The 26,952-nt window shown below is 34.5% G+C and overlaps 4 protein-coding genes across 5 annotated transcripts; 1 reads left to right on the top strand and 3 right to left on the bottom strand.

Moving 5' to 3' along the window:
• Window positions 1-94: 94 nt before the first annotated feature.
• rida (reactive intermediate imine deaminase A) lies at window positions 95-6,407 on the top strand. 2 transcript variants are annotated; one of them, XM_073822024.1, is made up of 6 exons: window positions 95-253; window positions 1,519-1,621; window positions 1,844-1,898; window positions 3,946-4,014; window positions 4,635-4,690; window positions 5,923-6,407. In XM_073822024.1, exons 1-6 carry the CDS (start codon window positions 189-191, stop codon window positions 5,980-5,982), a joined length of 408 nt encoding a protein of 135 aa, XP_073678125.1. In that variant the 5' UTR covers window positions 95-188; the 3' UTR covers window positions 5,983-6,407. The 2 variants fall into 2 exon arrangements, with proteins under 2 accessions (XP_073678125.1, XP_073678124.1); XM_073822023.1 differs by lacking the exon at window positions 95-253 and adding an exon at window positions 398-584.
• A 144-nt stretch (window positions 6,408-6,551) lies between these two features.
• On the bottom strand, window positions 6,552-14,174 carry LOC141289832 (uncharacterized). The gene is made up of 4 exons (XM_073822025.1): window positions 14,061-14,174; window positions 10,365-10,616; window positions 6,972-7,022; window positions 6,552-6,868 (listed from the first exon to the last, which is right to left on the bottom strand). The coding sequence occupies exons 1-4, from the start codon at window positions 14,137-14,139 to the stop codon at window positions 6,849-6,851; spliced, it is 402 nt and encodes a 133-aa protein (XP_073678126.1). The 5' UTR covers window positions 14,140-14,174; the 3' UTR covers window positions 6,552-6,848.
• Window positions 14,175-17,128: 2,954 nt separating this feature from the next.
• On the bottom strand, window positions 17,129-17,959 carry LOC141290216 (uncharacterized). Its single transcript, XM_073822412.1, has one exon. The coding sequence runs from the start codon at window positions 17,957-17,959 to the stop codon at window positions 17,129-17,131; it is 831 nt and encodes a 276-aa protein (XP_073678513.1).
• Window positions 17,960-24,731: 6,772 nt separating this feature from the next.
• Window positions 24,732-26,128, bottom strand: LOC141290200 (uncharacterized). Its single transcript, XM_073822399.1, has one exon. It carries the CDS (start codon window positions 26,094-26,096, stop codon window positions 25,263-25,265), a length of 834 nt encoding a protein of 277 aa, XP_073678500.1. The 5' UTR covers window positions 26,097-26,128; the 3' UTR covers window positions 24,732-25,262.
• Between the last annotated feature and the right edge of the window lie 824 nt (window positions 26,129-26,952).

Genomic DNA, 26,952 nt, shown 5'->3' with positions numbered 1-26,952 from the left:
GACATGCTATTGAGTAACGTCGTAAATACACGTGTAATGTCTCTATATGTGGGTCGTTATGGTAGAAATCGCAGACGCCTACTGGAAGTGAATCCCTACAAACCTGCTTTGCACTCATTCATTAACTCAACCAGAAGTTTACCTACAGTGGTCCCTCACTTTTCTCCTTTGGATCTCCGTGTTCAGAGATGTCTGCGATTATTAGGAAGATCATTCACACTGCAGCTGCTCCAGCCGCCATCGGGCCCTACAGGTGAGAGTCTGTCTACTGACCAGTCATGTTTACACTCCGCAACAAACGCACACGTGATGTGCTCTAGCATATGCTTAAGTGTAATTTTTACCTAAAGCATCACCAGTTATGCATTTAACCGTCAGCACTGACCAACAAAAAACTTGAACGGTTGTGTAATATTTGTTCGGGGCGTGTCTTAAAAAAGCGTCCTAAAACGCACTCAGCAACTTTGTGCAGGAGATTTGGTGAGACTTAACGTTACTTTTCATAAACTGTTAAACGAGATGGCTTCTATTCAGAGAAAAATCATATACACACCTAAAGCCCCTATTATTAAGGGCGTATACAGGTAAGAATCTTCTTAATCGCTTCAATGCTGCAGAACAATAACATTTCGATTCTAAAGTGTTATAAATGGTGAAATAGGGATTTTATGCATGCATGCATTATAATAACATTTATTTAACGGTCCATAATACCACCGTTTTATCATCTTTAACCCCCAATATAAAACTCTTATATAAAATAATATAAAACTATTTAGCATTTTCATATGTAAGCGCTTTTATTTATTTATTGTTTTAATTAATTTAATGTTTACTTTTTTTGCATAAAATGCACTTGAAAGTGGTTACAATAGGGGTGTTAGTGTTTCAACCAATAAACAGTAAGGAGGAGGTGTTTATTGACTTGAACAGAGTTCAACTGGTGGTTAACAGTGTGGTTATGTTTAAAAATGGCTTTGGAAAAGTATTTCTGTCACTTAATTGTCATTTTTTGCATATATTCTGTAATATATATACTTTATGTTTAGCTGATTGCATAATTTAAACCATCATAAATTAATAGTGACAAGAGCTGACCTATGATCTTTAGTTTTCTTGCAGCTGTGCAAACCTTGTGCTCAAACAACTGGAATTAAAGTTTGCATTATGTAAACTTGTCTTGCATTAGACAAATATTAACTTGGACTTGACGTTATCTTGGACTGTGATCTCAAGCTGAACTTAGCTATACTTGATCTTGGTGCTACAATGCTATACAATGATATTTTAGTTTATATAACATTCATGAATAATAATATCTAAATTTTACCGTGAGCTACCTTAAACTTCATTGGCTTTTGGGTTAGTTATAACTGCAGTGCACTCGTTGTGCCAGCAGAAGGCAGAGAAGGACAACATTTCCCACAATGCATTGTAACCTGTATGAGTAAAACATCCTTATTCCTTACAAATTTAGAGTTCAATCAATAGTTAATTCATTATTAATACTACTTTCAGCCAGGCTGTTGTGGTGGACCGCACGATGTACATCTCAGGACAGATCGGCATGGATATAAGTGGACAGTTGGTGGCAGGTGGAGTGCAGGCTCAGGCCAAGCAGGTGACAAAACGCACACAGTGGCCCTTAAATAATTATTGACATTTTGATTAAGATATTTTGGAATAAATGATTCATTTGCAATCATGTATTATAAATTGTATTTCTAATACATCTAAATATAGTCAGTTTGGATTTCATGTTGACTTTAATACACAAATTATAAAGTTTAATTACACAAAGTAGTCACATTTCTGTGTTTTTTTTTTCATTACAACCTCAAAGGCGCTCACTAACATGGGGGAGATTCTGAAAGCTGCTGGATGTGGATATGAAAATGGTAAATCATTAAACATCACTTGCTTAAATATTATTTTAAATAGTTCACCCAAAAATTAAAATTTGCTGAAAATGTACTTCCAAGATGTATGCTGCATTGCAAAAGTGAACCCGAAGCAATGGTTTGAAGTTAAAAATGTCTTGATGGATTTGTTTCTTTTAAAGGGGTCGTCGGATGCAAAACTAACTTTTACATGTTGATTGAACATTAATGTGTGTTGGCAGTTTGTGTACACAATCACTGTACAATGATGAATCCACCCAGTGGTGTTTTTTTTAATCTTTAAAAGTAATATAAAATCAGGTCATTCTCAGCTTCTTGTCGTTGTGACGAAACACAGTTGATTGACATGAGCGTCTTACCTTAGATCTGCCCTCACCGAGCTGAAACAGTCTGAATATGATCGCCATTGTGTGACTCCGGTGCAGAGGAAGACTCTAATTGAGCGATTTGAGGTGTTCTGTTGTTGGATGTAATAATGAACATGGCAGTCATCATTTACTCCCGACATCTGAGCTGCTTAAGTGGCAGAGGACAACGTTACTTTCGTTTTTAAATGGAAAGCGCACATATGCATCTATGTTCGTGCGAATCATTTGTGATGCAGCTTCACTCACAGCAGAAGTGAGTATAAGGGTTTTTTATGCATCTTTGCAAATGGCCTTTCTTAATAATGTGCTTGTTGGCAAGTTTCGCCGATAAACGAGGCTAAATGCGGCTAAAGTAAACATTACAGCTCCTAATCCCTCAGCAGAGAGGGGCGGGGTGGGGCGAGCAGAACTCATTTGCATTTAAAGGGCTGATATTTTGCAGAGCTGATTTTGACAAGGTGTTTTTTACACTATTGAGAATTTTTAACCAAAGTATATTAGAGACTTTTCATTAAGACCCTAAAGAATCATATGAACTTGTGGAAAATGGGCATCTGATGACCCCTTTAAACATGCAGCTTTTTTCTTCACAAGACATTCATTTATAGACAGGAATCTTATTGTGATGTTTTTAATAGTTGTTTGAACTTTTATTTTGACGGCATCTATTTACTGCAGAAGATCCATTAGTGAGCAAGTGATGTTTTGCTAAATTTCTCCAAATTTGTTCTGATGAAGAAACAAACTCTACATCTACATCTCCATTGACCTGAGAATACACTACCAGTCAAGTTTTTGAACACTAAGATTTTTAAATGTTTTTTAAAGTCTCTTCTGCTCACAAAGCCTGCATTTATTTGATCCAAAGTACAGCAAAAACAATACAATTTGTACATATTTTTACTATTTACTGTTTTCTATTTGAAAATATTTAAAATTTTTATTTAATACTGTGATTTCAAAGCTGAATTTTTAGAATCATTACTATGTCACATGAATCTTCAGAAATCATTCTAATATTTTGATTTGCTGCTCAAAAAACATGTATTATTATTGTAAACAGCTGAGTTTTTCAGGTTTCTTTGATGAATAGAAACTTCAGACGAACAGCATTTATCTAAAATAGAAATCTTTTGTAACATCATAAATGTCATTATCATCACTTTTGATCAATTTAAAGCATCCTTGCTAAATAAAAGTATTAATTTATTTTCTTTCCCCAAGAAAGAAAGAAATATACTGACTCCAAGCTTTTGAATGTTATAGTGTATTATGTTACAAAAGCTTTTTATTTATCTTTGGATCTTTCTATTCATCAAAGAATCCTGAAAAAAGTACTCATATGTTTTAAATATTGATAATAATAAAACTTTCTTGAACAGCAAATCAGCATATTAGAATGATTTCTGAAGGATCATGTGACACTAAAGATTTACCATTGATCACAAGAATAAATTACATGTGAATAGTACAAATATTGCAAAATTGACTGTTTTTGCTGTACTTTGGATCAAATAAATGCGACTTGGTGTGCAGAAGAGACTTTAAAATATTACAAATCTTACTGTTCAAAAACATTTGACTGGTAGTCAGCAAATTTTCATTTGTGAGTGAACTATTCCTTCAATTCTTTCCTACAAATGTTCAGGAATTTAATAAAGTCTACTTTTTTCCAGTTGTCAAAACCACAGTGCTGTTGGCAGACATAAATGACTTCAATAACGTCAATGATGTTTACATGCAGTGTGAGTATGAATAAATGAGTCACAGTGGAATCATCTACCACTGTACATCATGTTCACATACAACCACAGATTTCCCTTACAGTTTTAATAGTCATGTAACAGAAAACCTCAAAATTAGGAATGACATAGGTATCCTTTGTTGTGGAATTAAAAACAAATCATGACATTTGTGTTTTCTGTATGTACCTTCCCTAAAATAACTTGACTTGCCATCCTGCACTTTAGTGGTAATGCTTTATGCAAGTTATTGATTATTCAAATGTTACACAATGATGCCTCTGTGCATCCCTGGGTATTTCCTCTTGAATACAATGCAGATGGGTAATCCTATCCTGTCTGCATGTAAAGGGATACAGTGCAGTTCTGTGAAACGAAAGCCTCCTCTTTACGAGGACAACCCATCATCGCTGCCTCCTACCACACAGAACTTTCCATGATGTGACATGCAAACCTGCAGCGTCAACAAATACTCTTACTTTAAAACATATGATGCAATTAATGATACATATGTATATACACAGGCATAAGAGACTGTTTTTCATATCACAAGAACTGCTGTAGTCGGCTATGTAAAATGAAGATGCTTATTTTTAAATTTCTCTTTCTTTTCTCTTTTTAAGTTTTCAAGAGCAATTTCCCAGCTAGAGCTGCCTATCAAGTAGCTGCTCTGCCTAGAGTAAGTATTAAATGAAGACTAGTTAGTGGTGTTTGCTAAGAGAACCAGGTGACTACAGATGAAGTCAAAAGTTTTCATACACCTTGTAGAATCTGCAAAATGTTAATTATTTTACCAAAATAAGAGGGATCATACAAAATGCATGTTATTTTATATTCAGTACTGACCTGAATAAGATATTTCACATTAAAGACGTTTACATATAGTCCACAGGAGAAAAAAAATAGTGAATTTAAAAATGATGTTCAAAAGTTTACATACACTTGATTCTTATTACCGTTTTGTTACCTGAATGATCCATAGCTGTGTTTTTTGTTAAGTGATAGTTGTTCATGAGTGCCTTGTTTGTCCTCAACAGTTACACTGCCCACTTTTTCACAAAAATCCCATAAATTCTTTGGTTTTTCATCATTTTTGTGTATTTGAACCCTTTCCAACAATGACTGTATAATCTTGAGATCCATCTTTTCACACTGAAGACAACTGAGGGACTCATATGCAACTATTACAGAAGGTTCAAACGCTCACTGATGCTTCAGAAGGAAAATAATGCATTGAGAGCCAGGGGGTGAAAACTTTTGAACAGAATGAAGATGTGTACATTTTTCTTATTTTGCCTAAATATCTTTTTTTTTTTTTTATTTAGCACTGCCCTTCAGAAGATACATGTTTCCCAGAAGACAAAATAAGTTACATTTACCCTGATTTTCAAATGTAAAAATGTTTTACCCCCCCGGCTCTATATGCATTGTGTTTCCTTTTGGAGCATTAGTGAGCATTTGAACCTTCTGTAATAGTTGCATATGAGTCCCTCAGTTGTCCTCAGTGTGAAAAGGTGGATCTCAAAATCCTACAGTCATTGTTGGAAAGGGTTCAAACACACAAAAATGATGAAAAACCAAAGAATTTGTGGACCAGAAGGACTTTTCTGAAGAACAGAGGGCAGTTTAACTGTTCAGGACAAATAAGAGACTCATGAACAACTATCACTAAACAAAAAAAACAGCTGTGGATCATTCAGGTAACAAAAAAATATTAAGAATCAAGTGTATGCAAACTTTTGAACAGGGTCAGCATATTAGAATGATTTCTGAACCATAAATTTAACTTCTTAGGGAGAGTTCAGCCGTTACTTTACTCTAAGTGATCATCTTGAGATAAAAATGGATATGGATAATCAAAAACCTGTACTGTGTTTATACCTCATTTTAACTTCACTTTCTGTTTTACAGGGGGGACTCGTTGAGATTGAAGCAATCGCTGTATTGGGACCCATCACAGATGCCTCCTGACTATATGACCCCAACATGCAGCACAAATTGTAAATAAAGTTATATAGAAACAAGCCGCATTCCAGATTACAAAATCAATCAGACTTTTAACCTCCCATTAAACAGCGAAATCACCAACAGAAACAACATTCACTTTCTGTTGGCAATGTAGCTAATATAAATATGCAATCGAGAGTTTCCAAATATTTAGTGAATTTACGGTTGATCTTTCATCATTATATATTATGTAACAGCAACAAGTCAAAACCCAGTTTAAATTCATCTTTATTTTTAAACTTGTCATTATCACATTAATCTGTCTTTATCACATTAAATCAAACCACAACACAAAAACATTTCTTACATTTGTGGAGTTCAGTCTGTTGTGTTTGTTGTAGGAAAACATTAGCATACAATAAATAAAACCAAAAGGCCTGTTTATCAAATATTATGTCTATTGTCATTTTAAATGTATATAACATTTGGGTATTTTACTTCAGTTGGTTAAAATATTACATAATTATATAAATAGCATTTCACAATTGTCATATTCTCTTTGGCTTTTTGCATTTTTAATAAAGGGGTTTTAATAAAGCCACTAAAATAGGCACCGATATTAAATATTAAAGGAAAGCTCTAGCTAAAGCCAACAATTATAATTCAGTAAACTATAACGAGAGTGAGATGTTTGGATTCTGTGTATACAAAGACAGGCACAGGCTCTGAAGACCAGTTGGTCTAAATCTTGGCAACGAACAAGGAGTATCTATATAATAAATAAACTAATGTTCCACTGTATTTTTAAACTATTCATATGAAATCTTGATTTTATTGAAAATATGTGGTTGAATCTGGATTCTGTCGTAACTGTGCCAAATGTTGCACACTTAACTATCTTCACCAGAGGCTGAAAGAGATGAAGTGGTATGGGAAATCAGACATGACATTTATCCTCAGGAAAGAGAAGATCAACTTTTTAGGTCTGTCTTGCATCATATTACCCTACTTACCAGCTGCCTCCTCTGGTGGGGAAGATTCAGCCTGGTCCTCAGTTGTTTTTTCTGGAAACAGAGATGGAATTATTTCAATACTTTAGGCTCAAATAATATTCATAGTTTATTTCATAATGGTTGACAAAGCCAAATAAATGATTGAGAAATTACACTGATTAATAAAGTTTTATATCAAAATGAACTGAAATCCTCACATACAGTGCCTTGCAAAAGTATTCATACCCCTTCATTTTTTACATTTTGTTATGTTGCAGCCTTATGTTAAACTGCTTTAAATTACTTTTTTCCACATCAATTCACACTCCATACATCACAATGGCAAAGCAAAAACAGGTTTTTAACTTCTTTGCAAATGTACTACAAATAAAAAACGTAAATGATTCCATTGCATAAGTATTCATACCCTTATCTGGCTCAGAAGCATTCATATTGCTTGTAGATGTTACTACACTTCGAGTGAAGTTAACCTGTGGCAAATTCTATTGAATGGGTATGGCTGAAAGGCACACGTCTTAAAGGGGTCATCGGATGCAAAACAAACTTTTACATGTTGTTTGAACATTCATGTGTGTTGGCAGTTTGTGTACACAACCACCTTACAATGATAAAAATCCATCCAGTGGTATTTTTTTAATCTTTAAAAGTAATATCCCCTTTTTAAATCAGGTCATTCGCAGCTTCTTGTCGTTGTGACAAAACACAGTTGACTGACATGAGCGTCTTACCTTAGACCCGCCCTCACTGAGCTAAAACAGTCTGAAAACGATCGCCATTGTGTCGACTCGGGTGCAGGGGAAGACAAGAATGTCTCTGATTGAGCGATTGAGGTGTTCTGTTGTTGGATGTAATAATGAACATAGCAGTCGTCATTTACTCCCGACATCTGAGCCGCTGAAGAGGCAGACCACAATGTTACTTTCGTTTTTAAATTGAAAGCGCCGATCCAGATCTACATATGTGTTTATGTTCATGTGAATCATTCGTGATGCAGCTTCACCCACAGCAGAAGTGAGTATAAGGGTTTTTTTATGCATCTTTGCAAATGGCCTTTCTTAATAATGTGCTTGTTGGCACATTTTGCAGATAAACACGGATAAATGCGGCTAAAGTAAACATTAATCCCACAGCAGAGAGGGGCGGGGCAAGCAGAGCTCGTTTGCATTTAAAGGGCTCATGCAATAAAATGAGCTGGTAATAGGGTGTTTTACTACACTACTATTGAGAATTTTTAACCAAAGTATATTATAGACTTTTCATTAAGACCCTAAAGAATCACGTGAACTTGTGGAAAATGGGCATTCGATGACCCCTTTAGTAAAAGGTCAAACAGCTGAAAATGCATTTCAGAACAAAAACCAGGCCCTGAGGTAAAAAAAAAAAAAAAAAAAACTGCCTGTAGAGCTCAGAGACAGGACTGCATGAAGACACACATCTGGGGAAGAGTTCAGAAACAATTATGCTGCATTAAAGGTTTACAGAAGCATGTAGCCTCTGTTATCCATAATGGAAGAAGTTTGAAACAACTAGGACTCTTCCTACAAACTGAGAAATTCAAGGAGAAGGGGCTTGGTTAGACTGGTCACCAAGTGCCTGATGGTCTCTCTAGTTGAGCTTCATGATTATATGTGAAGATAGGAGAGACCTACAGAAGAACAAACAACACTTTACCGATCTAGGCTTTATGGTGGTGTGGCGAGACTTAATCATCTCCTCAGTGAAGACACATGAAAAAACTTGGAGTTTGCAAAAAAGCTCCTAAAGAACCCTCAGACTCTGAGAAACAAGATTCCAACCATCATGTTTGAAAGAAACCAGGCATTGCTCATCACCTTAAGAGTACCATCTCAACAGTAAAGTGTGCTGGTAGCTGCCTCATGCTGTGGGGCTGTTTTTCAGTGACAGGAACTGAGGTACTCATCAGAGTAGAAGAAAAGCTCAATGCACCAAAATATCGAGATAGCCCTAATGAAAACCCAATCAAGAGCATTCAGAACCTCAGACTTGCCAGAAGGTTCACCTTCCAACAGGACAATGACCCTTAACACACAGCAAGAGTGGCTTATAGACAGCTCTGTGAATCCAGCCAAAGCCTGGGCTTAATTTCTGGAGAAACCTGAAAATGTATGCAAGACCCCATCCAAGCTGACAGAGCTTGAGAGGTGAAGAGGTGAGGAGAAGAATGGCAGATAATTGCCAAATGCAAATCTTTTTTAATCATACCCAAAAAGACTTGAGGCTGTAAAGGAGTTTCAGCTAAGTATTGAGTTAAGGGTATGAATACTTATGCAATATACTTATTTCAGTTTTTTATTTTTAATAAATTTGCAAAGTTGTGACAATTCTGTTTTTGCTTTGTCGTTATGGTGCAGACTGATGTGGAAAAAAGAAATTTAAAACAGTTTAACATAAGGCAGCAACATAACAAAATGTAAAAATGAAGGGGTATGAATACTTTTGAAGGCACTGTATTTATAGATTGCTCTTTAATTTTGATCTTCTACATACACCATTCAGTGATTGTATCTTGTAATCAAAAATGTATATTTATTTATATTTAAAATGAGTTTCTGTGTCCAGCAGTTTTATTTCTTGTTGCGTTCAGGTTTGTATTCTGTTCTGTGGTTAGTCATTATGTCAAAGTTTTTTCCACATTGCACCCAAGGCATTTGCATCCGTGGATAAATTGTCATTTACATTTAAAATCCAGGCAGCGAGGCATGCTGTGGCCCTCACCACATTTCACATCTGGCCAAATAAAACACTGTTAAAAATGAAAATAATGCACTGTTCCTAATTCCATTTTTACTGTGTATTCGTAATGCCAAAATGAAACTGGTCTGTCTAACTGGAATCTGGTTTTAGTAGCAGAAAATCTTTTCTTTCGTAAGGGTCAGTTCTCCTAACCTTTATCAGTCATTTATCAGAACATCTGCTAGAAAGCCTTTTGGTAACAAGGGATGGAAAGAGGACACTAAGCAGGGCAGTGTTGTACTCCAGGGTTAGGAGCAGTTAGTAGGACACTTGTCAGGTTACTTAGAGTTTAACAAACACACTATTACCAGTTGAAACTACTGCCATCACCTTTCACTTGAAGTGTAAACTAAGTATGAATGTGTAAACTGGTGTTTTAACTTCTAATACAAAGGTATTCCAGGTAAGCCATCATTGCTGAAAAGAATGTGCAAGGTGTTTTGCATCTAGAGATACGTCCCTTGAAAGTACCAAAGCCATTTGCATACACAAGCACAGAACACAAGGTATTATGTACCTTAATCTTGAGGAACTGCTCTGAGCTAGTTTTTCCATGAGACTTTGCTCACTGTCCCTTTAAGGTATGGAAACTAGTAGAAAACAGACTTTCGTGTTGTTGTTTGCAAATGTGAAACGTACCACTTGGTGCTGGTTCTTCAGTATTCTCCGCTGTCGTGGAGGGGCTTGATTCAGGTTCAGCAGGCTGGTCGGATGTAACGGCCTCAGCAGCTGCTGCTTCTGGTTCACTGTTAGCTACAGCAGCTTCAGAGCTCTGTATTTCCTCTGAGGCAACAGGAGCTGCGCTGGATGTCTGTGGAGATTCCTCAGCCTGGGTTTGGTCGGGAATTGTCTCACTGTCTGCTGCAGGACCACCGTTTTCATTACTTGTTCCTTAAAGATGAACACATTTTTTTTTTACCAGGGTTATTCTTGTTAACTAAACAATTTAAAAAAAAAAAAAAAGAGAGAGAGAAAGAGAGAGGAAAAATAAAATGATAACTTGAAATAAAATAACCTTTAACTAAAATAAAATGCAATACAATATAATACACATAAAACTAAATGAAATTGGGAAATATTGCTTTGGCAATTGTCTCTTCTCAAAAACAAACAATGCTGCTCTCACACTTCACATCATGTTCTCACGCAATGAAAAATACTTTGCAGAACAAAGATGAAACTGCCATTTTATTGCCTTATTAGATCGATAATCTTTTCTTATTTACTTAAAGCACTTAAATAAACATGAATGAACATTTTATTTCAACCGCAGAAAGACGTCAATACATACAATTTTTCAAACGGAAATAAGTTGAAGCACTAAAATAACTAATATTATATTTTTATAACTATATTTTATTATTTTTCTATTTAGACAAAACCACAAAATAAAACAGAAAAATATCTAAAATCTAAATATGAAGAAATATATATAATTTCTACTAAATTACCTTTAAATATTATTTAACATATAATAATATTTTATTTAAATAAACTTTAACTGAAATAAAATGTAATGAAATATAATAAACATAAAGCTAAATGAAAATGAGAAATATTGCCTTGGCAATAAGTTGAAGCACTAAAATAACTAAAACTAAATAAACTAAAATTAAAAAATAAAACTTAAAAAAGTATTTAGACATTTAAAAAGAGTAAATAAAAATAATAAAATTGAAAATATAAAAATATCTAAATTCCAAATATTAACAAAACATTAAGTAGTATATAAATTATACTAAAATACATTTAAATATTATTTAACAATATAATATTTTATTAAAATAAACTTCAACTAATTGCTAAGGCAATAATTCTCTTTTTCATTTAGTTTTATGTTTATTATATTTTATTTACAATTTATTTTAGTTAAATCACTAAAAATAAAAACCGAAATTAAACAACTATTTAGACATTTAAAAAGAATAATAAAAATGACAAAACTAGTAAAAAATAGTATATAAATTATACTACAATAACTTTACATATGATTTAACATATTATAATATTTTAATAAAATAAACTTTAACTAAAATAAAATGTAATAAAATATAATAAACATAAAACTAAATAAAAATGTAAAATATTGCCTTGGCGATTAGTTGAAGCACTAAAATTAAAAACAGAAATTGAAAAACCATTTAGACATTTAAAAGGAATCATAAAAATGGCAAAACCACAAAACAATAAAACAGAAAATATAAAAATATCTAAATTCAAAATATTAACAAAAAGTAAAATAGTATATAAATGACACTAAAACAACTTTACATACAATTTAACACAATATTTTAATAAAATAAACAAACTAAAATAAAATGTAATAAAATATAATAAACATTATAAAATAAAATAAAAATAAATGAAAATGAGAAAAATTGCCTTGAAGCACTAAAATAACTAAAACTAAATAAACTTAAATAAACTTTAATAATAATAACAAAGACAAAACCACAAAATATAAAAACATCTAAATTCAAAATATAACAAAAATAAAATAGTATATAAATGATATGACAATAACTTATTATTATTACTATTTAACATATTACTCTAATTATTTATTTTATTTTGATAATAAAACATTAAAAAAAAATAATACTGGTGGAGTAAAAATCAAATAGTAATTGTTTTGTTTTACAATTATTTCCCTCATATTATTGATAACGTGTTTAGGCGTATACATATTTTATATACAACTAGGCCTGCATGGAATGGAGTCAGAACTTGTTCTATATTTTTCTGATATATTCTAATATATATATATATATATATATATATATATATATATATATATATATATATATATATATATATTCTAATATATAGATAGATAGATAGATAGATAGATAGATAGATATATTATATATGTGTGTGTGCGTGTGTGTGTGTGTGTGTGTGTGTGACACTGGTGCAGAAATGTATATATATATATATATATATATATATATATATATATATATATGTATATATTATAAATATATTTATTTATTATTATTATTATAGTTTTCAACTGTTTCCGCTGCAAAATCCATCTCTATTCAATACTATAAAACTAAATTCCAATTTAAATTCAGTATACTCAGCTTGGTTCAACACATTTTACTATATTTAAATATTTTCCACAGAATTCGCATTTAATCAACATCACTGTGAAAAATATGTTATGTCCTTTCTTTCTTTCCTTCTTCTGTGTATCAAGTGTCAGTAAGGTCCTACTTCAAATTGAACAGAAACCCCAAAACTAAAGCTTGATCTATTTTTATAGACGCTACACTGCCGATAATAATATGAAACTGAAAGCAACACATTGCCATTCAGGATAAATAATAAAAACTAGCTTAACAACAGGTGCTGAAAGAAAATGGATGATTCAAAACAGGCAAACTAGCAGAGCTTTATGACATCGGACATCTGTGATCTAAAGCACACAACATTTACATGAAACCTTCTTCTCAGCTCCATAAGCACACGCTTTGTTTAAATGTCACCACTGGCAGATTGACATGCATCACCACACTTGAGGGAGCACCTGAGGTGGGGAAGACCTCCTCTGATCTAAATGTATTTCCTCAATTCCAAGAACAACTCAGTTCAGGACACAAACAAGGAACATCAACCAAGCACAATACAAATTTCCTTCATTTGTTTGACAAATACAATTAAACTTTAAATTCTATTTAAATGTTTTTGCTCTTTGAATAGCATCAAAAACACCAAAGTGGGTGGGTTTGCATCCTTCGCCAATATGGATAAAAACATCTGCCAAATACAGAAATGCAAATGTAACATGGAATCATAAAAACTGTACATTATAGTCTTTCTCTGGAAGAATGTTAACAATGTAAAGGCATTGCACTATGAAATTGTCCCCTAAACCATAAAAACACCTTTTTTCTTATAACTTTCTTCTACAGTCCTATGGTTTAGGCTCTGGGCAAGGCGTTTAACCTTAGGTTTCTCCATAGGGATCTTTAGTGTAATGAATACTGTAAGTTTCTCTATGCGAGACGCTGGAGTCAAGTAGATCTAAACTGTATGGGGGGGCTGATGACAGCTTTCTGGATAAGGATCTGGGTGCCTTACACAATGGTTGAGGGTTTAGTTTCAGGGTGACCCAGGATCCGAAAAGTAACTAAGAGCACAATCTTCCTCTATCACTTAAGACTCTATCATGCATTTTAGCATTGGTGTTTACTTTATGACATTTGTAATGTACTAAGTACAGTGCCCACTTACCTAAAACTCTTCATTAAGTTCATTAAACACCTTTCAAAACAACATTATTTGACATAATATACCTCAAATGTGATTTTTGTGGCTGTGTAGTCTTACCTGAGGCGCTCCCATCTTGTTTGGTGTTGGGTCGTGTTGTGTCTTGAGCTGTGGTCTGAGTGCTAGAAGTGCATCCCATCGTGTCTTTCTCTGACAGGAGTGAAGTCAGGCACTTTGGTGAGTGTTGTCGTGCCCAGTGGCGCACATCGACTTCAAGTGCAGGAGGAATGTGCTAATTAAACGCGCGGTTGATAGAGACAGCACTCATTCCCTGGTTAGGGAACACATTGGGTGTATCTGAGAGTGTATGAGCGGCGGTCATATGCAAACCTGCGCTTATTCCCTGTAACTTCACAGGTCACCGTTGAATTTGCAATGCTAAAGGAGCAGCGAAGTTCTGTCTTAAAATGCTAAGAAATCATAGGTGATACTTTATTAGTTCAGTTTAAGTTCTAACAACCAAAATAACGATATAACACTGGTTTAATGAGAGAAAATGTAGTTTAACTTTAAAATATAACATCACGTACTCCATGTGTTGCTTGAGTAATGAATTTAGCGACATCTACAGGTGACTTCTGGAGTAGCGCTGACAGGTCATAACTAAATCTACAACTATGGTACATTATGTCAGTACGCACAGAACGCTATACATCCTTATAAAACTCACTGCTATGTGTGTATGGACCACAAACCCAGTCATAAGGGTCTTTTTGAATAAATAAGCTTTCCATTGATGTATGGTTTGTTAGGATAGGAGAATATTTGGCCGAAATACAAATATTTAAAAATCTGATATCTGAGGGTGCAAAAAATTTTGAGAAAATCACTTTTAAAGTTGTCCAGATGAAGTTCTTAGCAATGCATATTACTCATCATAAATTAGGTTTTGATATATTCAGTAGGTAATTAAATGTATTAATGGAACATGATCTTTACTTTATATCCTAATGATTTTTGCCATTAAAGAAAAATGTATCATTTTGACCCATACAATGTATTTCTGGCTATTGCTACAAATATACCCATACTACTTAAGACTGGTTTTGTAGTCCAGGGTCACAAATATTTTTTTCCATAAAACCACTACTTTTAAATTAAGTTTGGTCCATTATTTATCCAATTGTTTAATAAATTGCATCAAAGAAAATTTATAAAATAAAAAAAACTTGTCTAGGACAAGTTCGAAAAAGTAGGTTTTATAAACTATTAAAAATAGAAAAAAACGAAACCTTACGATTTTTTAATTTTGGACTTCATTCGACTCTTGGCCGAAATACAACTATTTGAAAATCTGGAATCTGAGGGTGCAAAAAAATCTAAATATTGAGAAAATCACCTTTAAAGTTGTCCAAATGAAGTTAGCAATGCATATTACTCATCAAAAAATATGTTTTTATATATTTACAGTAGGAAATTTACAAAATGTCTTCATGGAACATGATCTTTACTTATAATTTTGACCCATATAATTCATTTTTGGCTATTGCCAAAGGTCACAAGGGTCACAAATCGTTTTTTCCTTAAAACCACTACTTTTAAATTAAGTTTGGTCCATCATTTATCCAATTGTTTAATAAATTGCATCAAAAAAAATTAGTATAAATACACTGTGTGTAAATAAATAGTGATTTTTTTTTTTGATGATGAATATTATTTTTTGACCATGAAACCAAGAGTTTTAAAATAAACACCTGCCTGAGGGGGGAAAAAAAAGTTTTTTTTTTAAACTTATTTTTAAATGTGCTTTTTAAAAGACATAAGAGTTTTGGTAACAGGACTGAGAAAAATGCATCCATTAAAAAATTTGCCTTTCGGTGGAATTGCCCGAAAATTACTGTAGGCTGTAAATCAACATCTTGAGGCTACAACTATGGTACATCACGTCAGTTGTGAAGAGAATTCTATACACTCTAAAAAAATGCTGGGTTAAAACAATTCATGTTGCATTGGTGAAAATCCAGCAATTGGGTTGTTCTGACCCAGTAGTTCGGTTAAATGTTTAACCCAGCCTTCTTTTTAGTTTTATTTAACTCTTGCTTAAAATTAACTATATTTCTTGCTTAAAATGAACCCAGAATAGGTTGGAAATTATCATTTATTTATACGTTTAAAAACAACTCAGTTGCTGAGTTTGTCCATATTTTCACCCAGCGTGGAGTTATTTTTAACCCAGCATGTTTTATAGTGTATACATCCTTATGAAACTCACTGCTAGCATTGTTTAGTTCAGGTTCTGGAGTTGGATAAATTGTTCTTTGGAAACTGTAAAAGTTTTAAATTATTCACTTTTTGCATTAAAACAATGAGCAGATTTATATGTGTGGGCATTATGACTATAACAAAATGTTGTCTGAAAAGTGTTTGGGGTATCAAAAACCCCATGGCCACTTAATATGTATCAGTCATTCTGCTTAAAAGCATTATATTATGGGACCCCTACTCTAATACATAAATACAACAAATATATATATAGTGGTAGATATTCACTCCTGACAGTTATTTATTGTGATTTTATTGTATCTGCAGTGTCCCCCCTCCCTAAAAGAAGCAGTGGAATCATGTTAAAAATAACAGGAAAAAGCTTCAATAAAGTCTGCAGGGTTTTGACACGAACATATTGAACATATTAAGAATTTAAGGGGGAAAATGAGCACAAGGGTTAGCGTTTCAAACAGTGTCACACTGCTCAAAATATTAAAACTTCAAAAATTTTACACACATTTTTTTGCAAAGAATAACTTTAAACTAGTTTTTATTTTCTTTAAGAAAATATGTTTGTTTTTATTAAAGGGAAAAAATGACTAACTGTATTGTTTTTGCTTTTGAAAGACAACTAAACACACAACACTTAAAGTGTTTGGTTTCAGCTGAGTTTAGCCTCCTGAGAAGAAAAATACATGGTTTATACAAATTTGTACAAATTGACATCTTGCTCTTAATGATGTGCAAAACAATCATTTTATATGCATTTTTAAATATACATTTAGAAACGTGGACCTCTGTTCGTTTCCCCTTCTTTTTACATTGATATAGAACATAACAAGAAATGCATTACAACTAATGAACTCAGTAAATGAATGTCATATTGTTATAATGGTCCTGTTTCAGCAGAATTAATAATAGTCCTACACCTTTTTAAGTAGAAGGCCATAAGGTCGGATTGAGCTCTTCACGATTTCTCTCTCTTTCTCTGCAGATGTGCCTTCAGGTATTGGGACCAACCAAATGTTTTCGTCCTTAATTTCCCTCTTCTTTGGGTTGATTCTATTCTGCATTATGACTTTGTAAGTCTTTCCATTCTTTTCCGACGTAAAGGTCTTGCTTTTCGCAAATATATCTGCTACGCCGATGTCTGGAGATGAATAAATCCCTCTTCCGAACGCTTGACGGTCTCCGGCCTTGAAGTGAGACCGTATGATGCCCTCAGCCCCCTTTAAATCGGTTCCGTGGTAGGAGACTGGCCACTCACCAGGCGAGGAACGGTTCCTCCATCCGACTGTTCCCAGCCAAGCGATCCCGTCCGGATATTTATCCCGAACCTTCAGGGCGAAGCGCATCCAGCCGTAGGGCCGCTTGTATGGCTCGTCTCCGCGCGTGCACACGGAATCAAACTTTAACTCGGACATGTTCGTGAAGTCGAAGTCAAACACTGGATCAAAGAAGTCATCGGAGATGACAAATAATTCCTTCCGGAGAGAAGAACCGGTCCGCGGTTCCCTTTTCGGAGTTGCTTGTGAATTCTTCTGATCACCAACAGACAATCGGGTCAGAGAAGAAGTTAGACAAGTCACAGGTGGCACTTTGAACGCTTCATTTTCAAGAAGTGCAAGAGCTGTCAAACTGGTAATTTGCAGTTCAGTGGCTTTATCTAAATTTTTACAATCTGATTGCAATTTCACAGTGACTCCCAGAATAGCAGAGAGCGCCTCGGTGACAATATATTTGTTCACCTCCATCGAATTTAAGAAGAGAGCAAGATTTCTGATCAGTTATGGGAAAACTTGTAATTCAGTGGTTTTCCATCTTGGTAGGGACCCACTGCACTTGTATATCCTGCTTATTTAGCACACCTGCTTTAGATCAATTCATTAGCAGAGAGCTGAACTAAAGTGTCTCAGGCTACGTTTACATTAATCCGGATACACTTGAAAACTTAAGTTTTCATTTTAAAACGCTCTCCGTCCACACTAGCGTTTCCAAGCGTTTTCCAGAAGTTTCTCATCCACACTGAAACGTAGGAAAACATCAAATTCGCCTTACTGCGCATGCGTAAAGCCTCCAAAATTATACAGACGTAATAAGTTTTCACGCAATTCTTCTGGCGGGATAATTTACGGAAATATCTCATCATCCACTGACACGTCTATATCGCGCTGATTCATATTTTATCTGAAAAGCAGTTGTCGTCATGTTTTGCAGGACAGCAACTGTGAGTAAATTTTCCGTCATCATTTTAGGACTGTAATTTGAAGAGTGTACAAGGTAAATCTCTTTAGCAGCAGTGTGTGAATAGCACAGGCACAATTAAACATAGATATCTATTGGTACAATATGCGTCACATGACTATAAATATGCGTCATCGTTTTCAAAAGCGTTTTCACTGTCCACACTACAACGTGAAAACGGCGTTTTCTAATTTATTCACTTTGGCCGGAGTTTTTAGAAATAATCGTTTTCTGTGATAAAAACGGGGTTTTCGTGTAAATGAGAGGCCAAACCGCAGGGAAATATCTGCGTTTTCCCTTCGTGTAAACGGGGCCTCAGGTGAGGTAAGAAAAACGTACAAAAGATGCATACTGTGGCGCTACAGGCCATTTGCTTTTAAAAGCAGATGATTAATCATGACTTTTTTTAAGTGATGTTTCATTAACAAATTTCAGGAGGAGCTCGCGCAGATAATTAACACGGCCAATTCATCATCAGCAATCACTTCCTAACCAGCCACTCTCCCTATCCAATTACTACAGTTCCTTTAAATAACCAAACAGTCCTACCTTCAGCTATCTCTGATTCCAGCATCCCTTTTTTCTTTTTCCTCCTGCAGAAAAGGGGGGAGCGCTATTGGGTTCGGGCCAAAGGCCGAGCTCGGACCCCTCTCCCTGGGCAGGGGGAGTGCCCCGGTCTCGGGAATGACTACCGAGCTCGGAGCCCTCTCCCGGACAGCATGCCAAACACGCTTAACTTTACGCTGTTTATTATATGCAAAAGCGAACTAGTGAATTAGGGGGTAACTTTTAAGTATGCAGAAGAAGTAAAATAAGCTCTACAGCTAAGAAGAAATGTGGTAATCATTGCATTTAAAAGGACATTACACAGGTATGTGCCAAAAAAAATTGAATATCGAGGGAAAGTCCATTTTTTTTTTCAATTTGTTTCAAATAGTGAAACTTGTATGTTTTATTAGTTCACTACACACAAAGTGAAATATTTTAAGCCTTTATTTGTTTCAATTTTGATGATTATGATTTAAAGACAAAAAAAAAAAGGAAACACATGTTGGTCTTCTGAAAAGTGTGTTAATGTACTGCATTATGTCCTCAGTACTTTGTTGGGCCTCCTTTTCCACTTATTATGGCATCAAGGCGGCGTGGCATGACAATACCCCATAGATTTTCAATGGGGTTTAAGTCAGGCGAGTTTGCCGGCCAATCAAGTACAGTTATTCCATGGCTATTAAACCAGGTACTGGTAGTTTTGGCTTTGTGGGCAGGTGCCAAATCCTGCTGGAAAATAAAATCATCATTTCCAAAAAGCTTGTCGGCAGCAGGAAGCATGAAGTGCTTTAAAATTTCCTGGTATACAGCTGCGTTGACTGTGGAAACTTCACACTAGACTTTAAGCAGCTTGACTTTTGTGCTTTTCCGGTCTTCCTCCAGACTCTGGGACCTTGATTTCCAAATGAAATAAAAAAAAAAATTGTTTTCATCTGAAAACAGGACTTGGGACCACTGGGCAACAGACCAGTACTTTTTCTCCTTAGCCCAGCACAGACGCTTCTGACGTTGTTTTGGGTTGAGGAGTGGCTTGACGCATGGAATTCTCCAGCTGTAGCCGCTGTCATGCAGACGTCTGTATGTGGTGGTTCTTGATGCACTGACACCAGCCTCAGTCCACTCCTTATGAAGCTTCCTCTAGATTTCTGAACTGCCCTTGCTTGACAATCCTCTCAAGGCTACGGTCATCCCTGTCACTTGTGCACCTTTTTCGGCCAAATTTTTCCCTTCCTATTGACACTCTGTTAATCTACTTCGATACTGCACTCTTTGAGCATCCAGCTTCTTTTGCAATGCCTTTTGAGACTTTTCCTCCTTATGGAGGGTGTCAATGATGTTCTTCTGCACAACCGTCAAGTCAGCAGTCTTCCCCATGATTCTGAAGCCTACTAAGCCGGACTGAGACAATTTAAAGGCTGAGGAAACCTTTGCAGGTGTTTTGTGTTAATTAGCTGACTAGATTGGGACACAGGGAGACTACAATGTTTAACTTTATGATATTCTAATTTTGTGAAATACTGGATTTTTTTTTTTTTTAATCTTTAATCCATAATCATTAAAATTGAAACGAATAAAGGCTTGAAATATTTCACTTTGTGTTTGTGTACTAATCTGACATACAAGTTTCACTATTTGAAACAAATTATTGAAATAAATGGACTTTCCCTCGATATTCAAATTTTTTGGCACATACCTGTAAGATTTCCCAATTTTTAAGATGACCAGATTTCTGAAATGGAAACCGGGACATATATATCGCATTAAGATTAAAAACAGGTTTGGCGCTTATAGCGTTTTGGAAAGAACACGGAAATACAGCGATTTGGCATGAAACATTTATGGAGTCGTGAATAGGTTCAATACACTCCAAAATGGCATAATTAACTCATTTTTTTTAAATTTGGCGTTTATCGCGTTTTGGAAAAGAGCTCTTCATATATATGTATTTATTTATTTATTTTTTTGGGTGCTTAAATGGATGTTTTCTAAAAAATAACAATATAGATTTAATATAATAATAGATTTATTTTGTATATAATGAGGAAGCTCTGTTGACTGAAATGTTAAGCTATAATGATCAAGTGGTTTGAGGGATTTTTCATTCTTATGGTTTATTTAATGAATACAGAAAACAGAAAAAAAATTGAAACAAAGCCTGAAATCAGTCACAACAAAATAATTGTCTCTCACTGGCAGGGATATACAACTTTATTTCAGATATAAATGTTGAAAGAATAGAAATATCTCTTTATAATAACTTACATGATTTTTACAAAGACAAAGTTGAACATATCACTTGCAGTTTTAAGCTACATATTTTATGGAAAATACAAATGGTTCCCTTCATGAGATGCAAGACAAAGGTATTTTAAGTCTTTTTAGAATATGGTTCATGGATTTTTGTAAATCTAATGTACATTCTATTTCTCTTCACATGGAAGTAAAAATAACATTAGTAATTAGATGTATTACAATTATAGAAACAATGAATATAAATGTGCCAAAATGTTATAAATATCCTGCTTGAGTAGAAAATACAGACTGAAGTTTGGTCGACAACTACTTGGAGACTTTTGGCTTTTAAATGTAAGACAGTAATACAATGAATCTGAGAAAAGAAAAAACAGGCCTATAGAGACCACCAATGCTGAATAATTTCAGACAACGATCTTGTTAATCAAATGTTGAAGTCAGAAGATTTGGAAGTAGAAATATATACCCAAGCATAATCTCATTGGAGCATCTTTAACTACTGCAGTTTGCCTTACCATGACCTTCAAATTGCTCAATGCATTGTGTTTTCTTCTGAAGCATCAGTGAGCGTTTGAACCTTCTGTAATAGTTGCATATGAGTCTCTCAGTTGTCCTCAGTAAAAAGATGGATATCAAAATCATACAGGAAAGGGTTTAACCCTCTGGGGTCTGAGGGTGTTTTGGGGCCCTGAAAAAGTTTTGACATGCCCTGACATTTGTGCTTTTTTCAGTATCTTAAAAACATATGAATGGTTAAATACACAAAAATGCTGAAAAACCAAAGAATTTGTGGGACCTAAATGATTTTTCTGAAGAACAGCAGGCAGTTTAACTCTTCAGGACAAACAAGAGACTCATTAACAACTATCACTAAACAAAAAAACAAAACAAAAAAACGGCGGTGAATCATCCAGGTAACAAAATGGTATTAAGAATAAAGTCTATGTAAACTTTCAAACAGGGTCATTTTTATGAATTCGACTATTATTTTTTCTTGTGAACACATTTAACCCTTAAGCTCTCCTTGGGGTCAGGCTGACCCCACTGGAGTTTTCCTTCTTTTTTTTATAAAGTTCCCTTAATCTCAGGGGCATGAGACTCTGTGACTTTTCCTAAATAATCAATCTAAAAACACAAAAAAAATCCGGACTTAATTCGGTTCTTCTAAAGGTGTGTAAAAAAAAATTTACCGTTTCCTCTCCTTGGGGTCAGATTGACCCCACATTGAAAATGAATGGGAAAAGTAAAAAAAGCATTTTTTTTTCATTTTGTTTGTCCAAAAAAAGTAGTAAATCCAGTTTAAATCTAAAATAATTAACATTTAAATAAAGGCCTGGTCCTACAACATAAATTCAAAGTGGAACGAACTTTCTATCTCACACACACACACACACTCACACACTCACAAACACTCACATGTGTGTAATTGCAACAGGGAGCATTTATATAGAAATTGGCATAAAAAATCAACATATCTGCTATAAATCTGAAAATGTTCATACATAAATGAAAGACTGGTACTAGAGCACAAATGCAACATGGAACATGCATGTTGACTCTCACACACACCCACACACACACACACACACACACACACACACACACACACACACAACTCTACACAAACACATCACACACCATGCCCCTAACACACACACACACAACTCTACACAAACACACCACACAGCACCCCCCAAACACCCCCCCCCCAAAAAAAACACTCCCCCCCACACCCACACCCACACACACCCACTCACACACCCACACACTCACACAAAGAGAGAGAAGAGAGGGAAAAGTGCAGATAAAAGAAAGATGAAAGACAAAAATTCAGCAATTCTAAAAAACTAAAATTCATAAATACAAATACAAAATACAAAAAAACAAATTTTTTATTTATTTTAAAATGTTCAAATATATATATTTACAAAATATATATCATAAAGTTGTGAGGAGAAGTTGAAGCATGAAGAAAAATAAAGTGAAAATGAAATTAGTCCCTAAGGGCCTCTGCTGGATGTATGTGGTCATTGCACTTTCTTTCTTTAACTATATCTTCAAAAGTTTTTCCACTAACCTGTAGATGGCAGTACTGTATCCCTAACACATAGAGCAATGTCCAAAAACAATTTAGATTAAATTTAGATCATCATTAAGGTGATTTTTTTATTAAAAATTAATTTTTTATAAGCCACTTGGTGGCGTAGTTGAGTAATTGTGCAGTAAATGGGTAAAAAAGTACAAAATATCCATGAAAACACAGCAGAACTGTAAAGTTGAGAAGTAAACGAAAAAAATGATATATAGTTTATAATATTAAAAATGTATAATTCATTATGGAATCACACTTTCAATCCTTGGGGTCAATCTGACCCCAAAGAAAGTAAAGATAAAACCTACTTAAGGAGAGCTTAAGGGTTAAACATCTTTTATGTGACATATCTTAGTCAGATCAGTACTAAATCAAAAATAACATGCATTTTGTATGATCCCTCTTATTTTGGTCAAATAATTAACATTTTGCAGATTCTTCAAGGTGTATATAAATTTTTGACCTCAACTGTATGTTACTCACTTGTTAGGGTTTTGACTTGGAGATATGTTTTTATTATTCTACAGTCAGGTTCACTGTAAAAAGTTTTCACCAGATTCAACTTAAAAACGTAAGTTCAGCAGCTGCCTTAAGTTTTAAGTTAAATCAGCGTAAAACTACAAGTCATTTTAACGTGTTACAATAAAAAATTAGTTGATTTAACTTGTGAGTTTAAATGACTTAAGTTGATTTAACTTAACATTTTAAGGCAGCTGCTAAACTTAAGTTTTTAAGTTGAAACAGGTGAAACATTTTTACAGTGTTTTGAAATGAACACCCATCCACCAACCAACCAAATGCGTGTAAATCAACCTTTATGGGTAATAGATCAACTCACTAGCCAGTTTGGTGGGTTATGATTTAAATTGTCACATTGCACGCAAGCGCTATTTTGGGCTGCCGCCTATGGCAAGTCATTTTAACTTAAAATGTTCCCAGCATAACTCGACATACACCACCAGTTTTCAATGTTTTTTTAATAAAGTCTCTTCTACTCACTAAGCCTGCATTTATTTGATTTAAAGAACAGCCAAACAATAAATATTTGTATTATTTAAAATAACTTGTTTTATATTTTAAAATGTAGTTTATTCCTGTGAATTTTACCATCAGTCACATGAGCCTTCAGAAATCATTATAATATTCTAATTTGCTGCTCAAAAAACATTTATTATCATTATTACATTGAAAACAGTTGAGTATAATTTTTTTCAGGTTTCTTTGATGGATAGAAAGTTCAGCATTTATCTGAAAAAGATATCTTTTGTAACATTATAGATGTCTTTATCATCACTTTATCATCACGTTTCAAATAAATGCAGGCTTGGTGAGCAGAAGAGACTTTTTTTAAACACATTAAAAAATGAAAAATGAAAACTTTTGACTGGTATTGTAATTGCATTTTTACTAGTTAGCAATTTGAGAGCTCTACAACTCAGTTACTAACAATTATAATTTCAGCTCTCTCATTTTAATTGCTACTAAGAATCGATTCAGAAAGGTAAAAAGGAAAAATGTTTACTGTGGTAGCCTATTTGACATTTGAACAAGAGAAAGTAGAACTGAACACATCACTTCATGGAAAAAAAGGAAATCAGCTGTATCTTTCCCTTTGTTAATTTTATAAAACAATTGCGTAGTGGTTCATAGAATTTTGTGCCTCTGTGAACAACAATAACAAAGCTGTGTAGGCAAAAAAAAATTTCTATAAGGACATAAGAAATCTATTACAATTATTAAATCAGTGAAAGAATGTATTAAATCATTAATTGTCGGGTTTTATAAAAGCAGAATTTAAGAATCCACAAACGGATTAATAAAAGCTTCGATTTCAGGTGGCAATAAACAATATTATTAGCCAAAAGTCAAGTCTTTTCAATGCTGAGAGAAATTGAAACAGACATGTACACTTTCCTAAATTACATCTCTTTAAGCAGAAGGCCATAAGGGCGGATTGAGCTCTCCACAATTTCTTTCTCTTTTTCAGTAGATGTCCCTTTTGGTATACGGACCAACCAAAAGTTCTTCTCCTTGATGATTTCCCTCTTCTGGGGGTTGACTCTGTTCTGCATGATGACTTTGTAAGTCTTTCCATTCTTTTGCGACGTGAATTTCTTGCTTGTTGCATATACTTCTGCCACCTTGATGTCTGGAGATGAATAAATCCCATTTCCGTATGCCATACGGTCTCCCGCCTTGAAGTGAGACTGTACAATGCCCTCAGCCCCCTGTAACCCGGTTCCGTGGTAGGAGACTGGCCACTCACCGGGCACGGAACGGCTCCTCCATCCGTCTGTTCCCAGCCAAGCGTTCCCGTCCGGATATTTATCCCGAACCTTAAGCGCGAAGCGCATCCAGCCGTAGGGCCGCTTGTATGGCTCGTCCCCGCGCGTGCACTCGTCAGACTTTGACTCGGACATGTTCGTAAAGTCAAAATCAAACTTTGGGTCAAAAAAGTCATCTGGGATTGCAAATATTTTCTTCCGGAGAGAAGAACTCGCGCTTTCGCTTGTGGGGGTCTCTTGTGACTTCTGCTGATCACCAACAAACAGCCGCGTCAGTAAAGAAGTTAGATACGACACAGGTTGGACCACAAGCGCAAATGCTTCATAACCAAGAAGGGCAAGAGTTGTCAGACCAGTGATATGCAACTGTATGACTCCATCTAAACCGTTACAATCGGACTGTAGTTTTACCGTGACTCCCAGAAGGGCAGAGAGCGCCTCGGTCAAGATATATTTGTCCACCTCCATCGTGTTAACACTCGACCTTATCAAGCAAGTGGGATTTCTATTCTGTCATTCTCAGCAATGAAACATGGTTTATATATATCACCTTTAACACACCCATGTCACCCACATTCACTTTTACTTTCAGTTCGAAGGTGTGGTCACATTATAATCCCAAAATAATCCAAAATAAATTTATGAATAGGCACAGAAAAATACACCACATATAAATTAAAAAGTCAGTAAATCAAAACGACTACCAGACAGCAATATGCTCTTCTGAATACATTACTATTGTACAAAACCTTGATCTTGTCCTAATGACTTTTTCATTATTTGAAAGAGAGGACTGATTGACAGGGAGCAGAGATTGCATTAAACAAAAAATGTTTAGTCATTTACTGACTAAAAAACACTGACAGGTAATTAAATTATTTTCTGTCATTTTGATATAAATTAGCAGTGCACCTCTGTGACTCCTGAAAGAAACTGATCATTTGCTGGTCTCCTAAACAAAATATTTAAACATAATCCTACATGAAAATTCTTTAAAATGTGTGGAACATTAACAATATCTCCTCATTGTGTGATCTTTGGCTTGGGCGTGGAGCAGCTCATAAGGTACGTTTCTGAGCAGTTACATCAATTTTACTTTTGCTTTCTGCTGCAAAAGTGCAGTCTTTATTGAAATAGGATATCTCTGTGATATCTGCTGTTAAGATCCTGTTCTGTGTTTGTGTTGTTAAGGAAATCAAGTGGGCAAATAGAATTTTGTTCTGTGTTCTATTAGACAGACACATTTTGCAATGCACAAAATCAAATTTGCATCAAACAAAATACAAACAAAGATATTTGACAGTTAAACTGTTACACAATTAAA

Source organism: Garra rufa, chromosome 17 (genome assembly GCF_049309525.1).
Source record: "Garra rufa chromosome 17, GarRuf1.0, whole genome shotgun sequence".
In the NCBI taxonomy this organism is placed as follows: Eukaryota; Metazoa; Chordata; class Actinopteri; order Cypriniformes; family Cyprinidae; genus Garra; species Garra rufa.
The sequence above is the reverse complement of the archived record's forward strand: the minus strand, read 5'-3'. Positions and strand labels throughout refer to the sequence as shown.